This window comes from Trachurus trachurus (assembly GCF_905171665.1).
Source record: "Trachurus trachurus genome assembly, chromosome: 3".
Classification (NCBI taxonomy): Eukaryota; Metazoa; Chordata; class Actinopteri; order Carangiformes; family Carangidae; genus Trachurus; species Trachurus trachurus.
This window is the reverse complement of record NC_139893.1, coordinates 5,848,673-5,860,897: the sequence shown is the minus strand read 5'-3', so window position 1 is coordinate 5,860,897 and position 12,225 is coordinate 5,848,673. Positions and strand designations below refer to the sequence as shown.

The 12,225-nt window shown below is 40.1% G+C and overlaps 1 protein-coding gene across 1 annotated transcript; it reads right to left on the bottom strand.

Annotated features, from left to right (window-relative positions):
• Positions 1 to 720: 720 nt before the first annotated feature.
• LOC311008080 (uncharacterized protein) lies at positions 721 to 4,120 on the bottom strand (the record flags this gene model as incomplete). Its single annotated transcript, XM_084001515.1, has 8 exons — positions 721 to 1,038; positions 1,815 to 1,945; positions 2,057 to 2,231; positions 2,373 to 2,599; positions 3,054 to 3,165; positions 3,401 to 3,494; positions 3,637 to 3,773; positions 3,902 to 4,120. 8 exons carry the CDS (start codon positions 4,118 to 4,120, stop codon positions 721 to 723), a joined length of 1,413 nt encoding a protein of 470 aa, XP_083857641.1.
• Between the last annotated feature and the right edge of the window lie 8,105 nt (positions 4,121 to 12,225).

The window sequence follows — 12,225 nt, the reverse complement described above, 5'->3', positions numbered from 1 at the left end:
CTGCATCATCTCTTTTATCTTAGGGTGTTTGTAAATGAAGTCTAATGTTTGCAAAATTGGGATATAAACAAATTTATCAGTAACAGCTGGATCATAAGTTCCTGTAGTACGATTGCGCCGTGTACCAAATCTTGTACCAAGAACACATTCAACGGGTTCCACCCTTCCCCACTTCTCTGTGAAATACTGCCTTCTCTTAGTTTCAGAATTTAAGACACCAAAAGGATTTTCAATTTTTTCAAAGCACTGATCAATTTTACACTCAACCTCACTTTTGATAGGTTCCTGTAAAGATAGACACTGCTTCACAGATTATTTTGCTTGATTATGGATATCATCAACAATCTCTTCCATTGAAGTAACCAAAGAGTTAATGATTGTTTCGCCTACACCTGCCACTTTAAGTTCAGCCACTGTTGCAGCACAGCTGTCTACAAGACTCTTAGGACTGGGTCAGAAGGGGCACTGTTTGATGGAAAGTCATTAACAAAACTTTCGGCTAAATCTTCAGTTGAAGAGGGGCCTTCACCAGGATCATCACAAGGTTCATGTGCTTTAAGATGCTTTCGAAACCCAGAAAAAGTACCAAGGAAATTAGAACAACCAGGCTGACCACATTTCAGACGAAGTGTCTTTCCTGAACAAAGTCTGTGGATCAACTTAAAGTGCTTAATTAGTGAATTGGCATTTGCAAATAAAACAAAACATCTCTGCATCAAATCAGTGCAGCATCCGAGCTCTCATCTCTTTGACCCTGGGATTCACCTTGGTGGTAGCAGCATCAATCTGGTAAACAGCGGTTTGCAAGAAGTGGTAGACATTGGCCAGATCCCTGTTGTACGAGGTAGCGAAGACGAAATGAGCTTTGAAAAGCTCGTCAAAAGAGGCAAGAGAATCTGGTGACTGACACGGGATTGCATGTTTGTCAATCACAATGAAATATTTGTGTACGGCGCTCCTCTTGGTCCCCACAGCCAGTAGATAGGGTTGACGGCTCTCTGTGATGCTGTCCAGATGCCCCTCAACACTGGTCCCAGTCTGTGACAAGAAAACTTAATTAGTCTTGCTATTAAAATTAATCTGTTGCAGTTTAAGGCCCCATCATCACCACCAGAATCACTTATTGCCACAAAATGCAAGATGAACCATTACATTTCCAGTCTTATATTTATTATAGGGCCGGGACTCGATTCAAAAAATGAATCTAATTAATAAGAGGCTTTGTAATTAATAATCAAAATGAATCACATTTTAATCACATATAAATATTTGACCTGAGAACAGTGAGAATACAGATTAAATGGTCTTTCCTGCCACTACACAATGATGATTACTGTATTTAACTACTTAAATCGATCAATAGCATAAACTGATTTGTTGAACTCAGCCTGATGTAAGCATGAATAAAACTTGGTAACCAATCACACAGGCAGCTCCATGTTGTCCCTGTGTGATGTTCAGGGACAGGTCAGGACAGTCTGAGGACAGAGCTCTGAGGTTGAAGTTTATAATAATGAAATGCAGCAGAGGAAACTCCACTGTTGTCAGCTCCACCGCCATGAGCGCTATTTTTTTTTTTTTTAATGAAGCTTTTATTCTGCTAAATGTAAAAGAAATAAACATATTCATATCAGCGTATCTGAGGCCGATGGTGATAGATCTGTGGGGAGCCAAATCAGATAAATATCACAGGGCACTCGCTGATTACAGATGAGCATGGTCATCACATGATTTCACAAGAGCATAGTTTTATGGTTTAATATTACAGACAGAACAGTGAGCATTCTTAAACTTTAATTAAACTGTAACATTACCTTGATAAATTTCACAAGGTGTTCAATGGCTTGTCTGGCGGAGAGCTTTCCTGGTCTCTTGTTGCGGCCATGAGGTGATGGTGGCATGAGGTGGATAAGGAGCAAGATGGAGGACATCTCACTGTCCCATCCTGAAAATACAAGCAAATTCAGAAAGACATTTTTACTACAATGTTTATATTTTTGTTCCAAATCCATTTCCCTCTTCCATTATTATTATTATTTCTTTAATTCGAGTGTACCATCTTCCAGTTCTTCTGTTGTGGATTCAGCGTTATGAAGGAGATCTTCAAGGTTGCTTGTCTGGGTGAGGCCACGGCTTTGTTCAAGGACTTTCTGCCTGTAGTGAGTAGGCCACTTCTCCAGGAACTTTGCAGAGATGTCATCACCAAACATCAGACTGAAATCCTGCTCTATCTGCAGACAAGATGGAATACAGAAAACAACATGGCATACATTGTTAATAGGTACACCAGGGATGACCAGGGATGTGGTCTGTTTAAACTCATTTTTCATTTCAGCTTGATTTTAATGCAAGGCAGTTTAAGAGTGATATACCAGTCCCGTGATGTCAAGAAATCTTGGAAAGGTGGTGAATATTTCAGAGGACTTCACTGGGTCATGAACCATTGCTTGGCGATGGGTGAAGGTCTGTCTCATCTTCTCCTTGATGATTGCTTCATCAGTTGTATGCTTCATCAGTGCGATGGCCTCACGACACTGGGTTTCTGTGGTTAGCTGGTTTTCCTTACTGAAGGGGGTTCTGTCACCAGAATCTGGACCACCTGTAACAGTGATCAGTAAACAGTGACATGTAACAGTGAAACCACACACTGATGCAATACTTTCTTTACTTCTCAAAAAAGTTGAGCCACTTTCAAGCCTTACACAGATGACCACTTGTCTTTTTGCTAAACCCCCTGCGATGCCCACCACTGTAACAAAACAAGGACTATGCACATTAAAAATGAATTTAACATGTGAATGGGCTTTATGCACAGCTCCACTATTTCCTGAATCTAAGCCAGCTCCTTTATTTCCTGTCTTACATTATTGGACAAACTGATTAATCCAGGTATGTCTGACCTCACAACAATGATCAGGCACACCTGAATTCATCAGTTGGTCCAATAATGTAAGACAGGAAATAAAGGAATTGGCTGAAGTTCAGGAAGTAGTGGAGTGGTGCATAAAGCCCATTCTCATAAAAAAAATCTAACTACACTCAAAATCATGTACCTGTCAGTGGCTGAGGGTTTCTTTTCTTTTGTCCTTCTGAGGCTTCTTTTTGAAGCGTTTTCACTCTCCATGCAAGAAATCCACTCCCATCTACTGGATTGTAATACTGCTCCTAAAAACCAAGAAAGTGTTTTATTTTTCCTCCTTAAAAAACTAACACATGTCCTTGTCTGGAGAATTGCTAAAATCAAGATCAACCAGTCTAACATCTGCTGTGTTCAACTTGTTGAGGTTAGGAGAAAGGGTCAGCATACAGAAATGTTATTATTTAGTTGAAATCTCACTCGTTTTTTTGATCAATACAAGAAGTAATGAGTAAAGAGGTTAGACTTGTTTTATGTACTTACATAGCCCAAAGTGCCCTGGGGATCGGCCAGGTATGGAAACAAGGCAGTGATGCCCTTTGCGTAGTCCTCTTTAACACGCCTTGAAGGACTTGTCCTACAGCACACACGCGCACACACACACACACATACACACACGAGATCCAATCAAAAGTAGTGCTATGCCGATGCCTTCAGCACTTGGTCTGCACCAAATAAAACCATAAATGTTAGGGTCGGATATTAATTACATAACATACCCATGTTCACTCGCCATGTGTGCAACCAATATCTTCACCATATCACGTCTTCTGGAATCCGTTAGGCTTTTTTTCCGAGCATACTCTGCAAGGATCCTCTCTCCTCCAGGTTTCTCCCTCAGAATGTTTTCAATGTTCTAAGTGTGAGAGGAAAAAAGAGGTGAGGGACACAGGGATTTGGTGCCCCATTACATTTACAGTGACAAAAATGTAAACCATGCCCCGTACTGCTCTGCAAATTTACTTGGCCATTTCCCCCCCTTACCCTTTTTATCAGAATCACCATCTTGATCTTGATCTCTCCATCTGCAAAGCTTACTACCTGAGCGAGACGAGTCACGTCGGCTCTGTTTCTTTGGGCAGGACTAGGCTGCAAAATGATGGTGTCATCAGAGTCCCCTTCATTATCTGCACCAGAGCTGAGAAAGGAGCTGTTGCTGCTGGCAATGGAGTGGTTTGTAGAGGGGCTCTCTGAATCTAGCATGTTGACATAACAGGTGTGATAATAATAACAACATGTCATTAGCAAGAGGGGATCATCTGTAATAAGAATAATGTAAAAGATCACAATAGATTAGGATGGATCCACACACCAAGCCAGTTATTCCTCAGATGCTTTCTTAAGTGTCTGAAAAGGCAAGACTCCAAGTTAACAAGTGACTCACCCTCAAAATCTGAGCCTGTGGGCAAACAGACCTCAAGCACACCCAGGTCTGGTTTCGTTACAAGAAACGCAAACGCATCCTCGTCAACTTCAGTGTTCAAATCATCATAGACTTTTAAGTCCAAGGTAGGAATTTCAAATTTCTTGGAAACTGTGAAGACAAAACAATATTGCACAAGATTGACATTCTGTTGTGCCATTAATCTTATTTTTATTATAAAATGTCATACATCTGTGTCACTTTAGATCTGAACCACTTAAAAACAACGATTTTATACTTTAACAATAAAATAAAAAAAATTCAAGATTGCAGACCTGCAAGCTCATAGCACAAGTGCCGCGCTATGAGCTTGTAGATCTGCCTTTAATTTTTTTTTTTTAATCATGAAGATTTTTGCAAATCTTTGAATATACTTTACAGCAAACATTTCTAACTCAAATCATTCTTTTTCGCAGGGTACACGAAACAACATTTAGAGATGGGGGTCCAAAATCAAATAAATATACTTCTAAGGGTCCTTGACAACAATAATAATAATAATAATAATAATAAATGTAAGACAGCACCACTAATTTAAACATGATACTCAGTAGGTTGTGCAATTTGTTTCACTCACCACACTCCAAAAATGATTTGAAGGTCAGTTGCCCTTCATAACAAATGTATTTCTGGCGGTCTCTGTACTTCACTCTTACAGCCTGCATCCTTTATGGGAAACAAAAAAAATAAGACAGTTACTAAGATAATATAGAGCACAACAATTCATGCATTGAATGCTACAATTAGCTTAAAGCAGATATCAGCTTCACGGCCGTTTCGGCTAATGCTGCGTTCAAGGCAGGCTTTTGAAACCGTAAGTTACAGCTTCAAGTCACAACTACGACTTGGTAGCGTTCCAGGTAACCCGTAGCTCGTGTTTTTACCATCCTGTTGTCTGTGAAAGTTCCCTATAACGGCCACTCGTAACTTCCGACCCGTGAACTCGTACCAGATCGAACTGGTTTGACTTCACAGGAAGGAAAAACACAAAGTACGAGTTTCTTTGAACGCACCATGAGTTAGCAGCCCCCGCCCTTGTCAGGCATCAATTGGTCCTCGTGCTACGTCACCACATTCACGCGCATCCCTTGGCTGCACACACAGCCCTTCATGCCGTTCTCTCTCCTCATTGGATAACACTTGTATCCCACAAGGAAAATTTTCTCCTCGGGTTACAGCAGAGCAGAGTGACGGAGAGACTCGTGTTTAGGCTGAAATACTTCATGTAAGTGATTGCTGACGGAAAATAGGACTATTTAGGACTTATATTAACAAAAACATTCCACTGATATCTGCTTTAAGTATTACAAAATCCCTATCTACAGGTAGGCTTGATACCACTCTGCATTTGCATCTAATTAAAACTCTTTAGTGTTTTGAAGCTACATGTGAAGCCAGATAAACAACTACTAACAGCAAATAAATACATTTTGTCAACATTTATCTTATCTCAACAATAATAGATGATGACTTTGGCTCACATAAAAGTGTTATATAGCTAAAATTGGAAAATAGACAATGTATTGATAAATGGAAGACCAGAAGGCAACAAAAACAAAATGTGGGACTTGTAATGGAAATCTATGTGCAGGCAGAGATCAGAGATGGTGTTTTAAATAACCATGCTAGCGTTTCACCAGCTCTCATCTCTGCCAGTCAGCCTCTCAAACTGGGCGCACCGCACGTAGACACACGTGAGAATTTCTTTTTCTTTTTCTTTTCCTGTGAGAGACTGTGGCGGGCCCAAACGAGGAAACACTGACGTGATTACATAGACACACTGCTAGGTCCCTTGGTGTCACACAGGCACCATTCAAATATGCTCAGAAAGCGGAAGATCCCGCGATTCAAATGATCTAGTCTTTTTCACAAACGGTTCAGAAATTAATTCATGTTTTTGAAAAAGCTGTCCGAACATGTCTTCGAGGATAACTTACGCTCCTTAACTTAGGCTAACTTACATGACTCAATTCAGAGTAAAATACACATGCTTGCTAACCAAACAGCAGGTGAAAACGGGCCACATAAAAAAACACTAAGTTATAGCTAACCAAAGAGCAATTAAAACGGTCGGTGTAAATGCCTCAATTCAGAGTAAAACACACGTGCTTTGCTAACGGTCCACATGTCGGGTAGCTAACGTAACAGAAGAGCAATTAAAACGGTCGGTGTAAATGCCTCAATTCAGAGTAAAATACACGTGCTTGTTAACGGTTCACATATCAACCGAAGAGCAATTAAAACAGTCAGGTGTTGTAAATGCCTCAATTCAGAGTAAAATACACGTGCTTGCTAACGGTCCACATGTCGGTTAGCTAACCGAAGAGCAATTAAAACAGTCGGTGTTGTAAATGCCTCAATTCAGAGTAAAATACACGCAAAACCCACTTAGTAACCGAAAAACAAGTCTGGTAAAACGTCATGACTCAGAGTAAAACACACATGCTTGCTAACCGAACAGCAGAGAAAACAGTCCACACATAGGCTACTAGACTGGTCCATAAAAAAAAAAAATCAAACACACTTGCTAACCGAGGCACAACTCAATTCAGAGTAAACCTTCGATAAAATGGTCAGTAAAAATTAAGCTCAATAAAACACACACGTGGTAAATTAAGATAACAAGAGTGAGGCTCGGTTTAAATTCACATTTAACATTATAGTTTGTGTTGAAGCTAACGTTAGCATCGACATTGCAGTGTGTGAGACCCACACACTCGCCAGCTGCAATGTAACTCACAAATTACCTTTAAAGTAAGCCAACAAAAATTCTGCTGACATTTTATCCTAAATAAAATCGATTTCAGTACTTTGCTGACTTACCTGGCTTACCGCCGTCCACCACTGCCGTTCACCTCGACCTTCCACCGCTGGGATAGAAAATGGCGGCAGAAACGAAACCTAAGAAAAATTTGTGGGCGTGTTCTTGAAATTACTCCAATAGGATTTACTCTATTTTTTTCCTCCTACTCTAGTGGCCATTGGAAATAATTACTATCCAAAATGAATAAAAAATACTCTTTTAGAGGAAAATAATGGTAACTCTGAGAAAATTACTCTCTCATTTTTCCTGTGTGGTATCTCAATATGCAGCCGTATAGTGCTGGTAATATATTCAGTATATAAAGAATATAGCTTAGAAAACACACCACATATTATGTAGTCAAAATCTCTCACTTAAAAGACCAATAAATTTGCTTTTGCTTTTTTTTTCATCTAAATCATGAACAGCAGTACTTTAACAAAAGACTCTGCCTCCGCCTGATAAATTACAAACTGGTAACATGCTGTAATTAATTGAACAATATGCATATGTAATATATGCTCCAACAGCTACGACTGTAAATACAACCTAAAGCTTTTGGTGTGTGTAATGAACACTTGTGTCTAAGTTATTGTGATCATCTTTAGTCAGTGTGGAACCACAATGAAAAAAAAGAAAAATGAAATTAATTTATGTATTTTCCTTATACCTTAGGCAGAAGAACCACATGACACTGCATTTTTTGATTAAAAAAAACTATTTGCCACTGTGTGTGAAGTGCAGCAAATGGTTTAATATCAGTTACATTGCTCTAAAGCAGTCAATATGCCACTTATAGATTTCCTATGCAGTCTTATTTACTTTTACTGAGATTTTGTGTGTGTTGGGTAAACATGAGCTGTATGAATTTATATGAATTTATATTAGATTTTTGATGCTTGCCACACTTTTGAAATAACACTAAAATTAAACAAAACAAAACAAGTTGTACTTGATTAAAAATTATAGCTACAACGTTTTCATCAAAACGATTACTTTTTCAAAAAATAATAAATCCACAGAACATCTAGATGGGCGCAGAATAAAAGTATTAATTTTACAATTTTTTTTTAATAGTATATAAATAATTGTTTTATAAATGTTGATGGGTCCAAAATATATAAATATTTACATCTGGTTACGTTGGCATGAAATGGTCTCTGCAGCATTAGTACGCTCATGTCATGTGAGGCGGAGCTCATGGGGAGCCAGATCCTGATAGCTCTGTGGAGAAATGGCATCGTGCTAATGCTAACTAACATTCATGGTGGAATGAAATTTTATCATATTGCACACCCGAGAAAATTATGTACAGTGTGAGGGGTAAACCAGAAATATTCCTCAATATATGGGGGCCTCTGATGAAAATAATCCCCCAAATCGAAGCTTCCATTGATTGAATGTAATCATGTAAAATTATGTATAATTATGTATAATTATGGCACATGTCTCAAATTGCTCTTTATCGTATGTATTTTTCATATCCTGCGCGGTCTGGCGGGGGGTGGGTAGGGTATGGGAATGTGTTTGTGTGGACTGTCTGTCTTTAAATGTTTTGTAAATGTTATAATTGCAAATAAAAACAAGTTAAAAAAAAAAAAAAAAAATGCTAACTAACATTCAGCCGGTACTGTAACGTTTCCAGTGCAGGCGTGATGCTGCGGGTTTGTCTGCAGGTGAGTTAGTGTGAAATGATTCAGATGTGTTTCCAGTCCACTGTCAACACCGGAGCTGCTGCTCGTTAAATACGGTTAGCGTTAGCTTAACTTTAGCTACTACCCGCTCCGTATAGGCGTACCTGGCAACCAGTACAACTGAAGGTTGGAGCGAGAGCGAGCAAGTGTGAGTGCGCCACTTGCTGGCTGGGAGGAATTAAACTTGTAGCTAACACCTTTAACTTATCATTCAGATGCAAACGCACAATGAACAATACATCAGCGCCTTTTATTGTATTGAGTGGAGCCAAAAAATATCAAAGTTCATCCTAATGCATTTTATGAATCTGCCATGTTAAAAGAATTGATGAAATAACTTAAGATTTCAAAACTCAAGCTAAATCAAATTCCAAAAGCAAATAAATTAAAGCAGATATCAGTGGAATGTTTTTGTTAATATAAGTCCTAAATAGTCCTATTTTCCGTCAGCAATCACTTACATGAAGTATTTCAGCCTAAACACGAGTCTCTCCGTCACTCTGCTCTGCTGTAACCCGAGGAGAAAATTTTCCTTGTGGGATACAAGTGTTATCCAATGAGGAGAGAGAACGGCATGAAGGGCTGTGTGTGCAGCCAAGGGATGCGCGTGAATGTGGTGACGTAGCACGAGGACCAATTGATGCCTGACAAGGGCGGGGGCTGCTAACTCATGGTGCGTTCAAAGAAACTCGTACTTTGTGTTTTTCCTTCCTGTGAAGTCATACCAGTTCGATCTGGTACGAGTTCACGGGTCGGAAGTTACGAGTGGCCGTTATAGGGAACTTTCACAGACAACAGGATGGTAAAAACACGAGCTACGGGTTACCTGGAACGCTACCAAGTCGTAGTTGTGACTTGAAGCTGTAACTTACGGTTTCAAAAGCCTGCCTTGAACGCAGCATTAGCTGAAACGGCCGTGAAGCTGATATCTGCTTTAAGCACTTGATCATATAAGTGTATAAAATGAGAAAAGTCTGACTGACAACAAAGCTGTCCTCCTCCAATTAATGGCACACTGTAAATAAGACTTTATTTCATTGGCAACAACATGCCACTACTGGGTGTGTATAGTCTAAATTTGGCTTTCATTTTGCTGCAGACAAGCAACAGTCATGCACTAACTGGCGAAGAGTAATGCTCATGGGTTACTAAATCAAATTACAGATGTATCACAGTGTATTAAAAATGCATACAATTCATTTTCCCTCAATGTTGTATTTCCCTGTGCTGATCAGAAGACAGTAAGTTGGCTCACCCGAGCCTTGGTGAGGAACACCGCTCAGCAAATAAGCAACAAAGGCCTGGAAAGCACATGTTCGCAAATTACCACATTAGTATCGCAGCAGTGTACTGAAGATTTTTTTTTTTTTTTCCGGTAAGTAAGAATCAGTTTGACAGCAACCTGGTGTTTGTATAGGAACACGAATTGACACCAGATCAGTTGTATTATTAGACCACTTTATCCTCTGAAACCAAGAGAAGGATTAGCCTACACTCTTAATACAGCAACATCTTGCACACAGCACACACACACACTTATCATCCTCCGTGGGTTGATGCGCGATGAAATATTGATAACGACTAATGGTTCGATCTTACATTTTCCTTGTGTGCCTGATAGGTGCAGCAACATGGATGACACGTACGAGACAGTATATGTGGTGAATCATTAACATTCACCATGAATACTGGATGGATTCTTCATCCAGTGAAGTGCTACTAATACCCCAGACAGAGACTTTTGCTGCTTTGATCAGTATGTCTTTCCATCCTCAAATGCTGTGAAAAACCACACAGATATGCTGTATAGCGCACACACACACTGTCATTTTCCTCACCGCGGCAACATATTACAAATCTTTCAATAATAAATCAGTGCTGTTAAATCCTGCAGTGGGTGGTCAGCTCTCATCAGCTTTGATATTCTTTAAAATGGAAATGTTTCATAGTGTGATGATAATTAGACTATATACAGACACATAAACACACATATAGTAGCTCTATATAGCACACATTCTGCATTCAGACGAGATGAGATACTTCCCTCAATGACAGGCCTTTAACAACTCTTTACTCTAATGCCTTGCAATAACAGCTATCATAGCAATAGCAGACACAGGATGTTCATTTGGAGAAAAAAAAAAATCGACAAATTAATCAGCTCACGGGGGGTGGGGGGTGCACAGGTGGAGGGTGAGAGCTATTGTCTATCAGCAAGGGCTTTGCTGTACATTTGGCTGGACAAGAAAATCCCCATGGCAACACACTGGAGAAGGGCATGATGGAGCAGATGGCTACTCCCTTACTCTATTCACTTGTGCTTGCCAGACAGACGATGCTACAGGTGCGACAAGATGTCCAAGCTGGACCAAGGCCCAGTCCCAGGTGTTCCCCTCTTCCTTCCCCCTCGCTCCTTGGTTTTTTTGTTTTTTTTCCACTGCAGTTCTCTCACAATTCACCCATTTCCTTTCGCTTTCACTTCCTTTCTTTGAATTCACCCCCCCCCCCCCACACACACACACAAACACACCTCCAGCCCTACCTCACCCATCCCTGCTTACCTCAAGCCAAAGATCAGTTGGCTACATCCACGGGCCAGGTGAGGGGATGTCAACTGCAGCCAAGGAGAAAGCTGACATGTATGTTAGCCTAGGGGTGGGTGAGGGGGGGTTGGGGGGTGGCTGTCCAGGTGGCTGCTCCAGTGGGTAACAGCCAGATGCTGACAGGAAGCCTGGCAAAAATAAAGGAGAGATGATGTGGCTGTGATGCCTTTCCAGGGCCAGCAGAATAAAAAAAGCAGCCTGGAAACCAGGGTGCGTGTCAGAGTAAAACACCAGAACCAAATATTGTTTAATGGATGAATGTGTTTCTACCCCACTCTCTTCCTACTGTATATTCGAGGCAATGTGACATCATGAGGAAAACAAGACTTTTGTCTCAGTTTCCATTGCATTAATTCTTACCGTGGTTCAAGGTGTTAACTATTCACAGGTTGTCACCACCTACAGAAGCTCGGATTATATTTACACACTGAAGAGCTGGTGGTAGCACAATTCTTTACAGCCGAGTCTTGCACATTGGTGTTTGACCAGTGAAAATGAATGCCTATACTGTACACTAGAAGACTGTTAAAGAATAACATGTTACACCTGCTCGCACCTAAGGAGAGTCACACAGTTTATGTCTCACACAAAGAAGGTCGTTATTTGCAAAAAAATACATTTCTCTGAGAATATCTCCCATCATGCTCCTGGTGGAGCCATATTCATCACTTTTCTGAACTTGAAGGACTGAGTTTTGTAGTGTGTTTGCTTATTTATGGTTTATTTATTAGCATGTGTAATTTTTCAACAATATTTACTCATTTATTTTATTCTTTTTTGCTGTG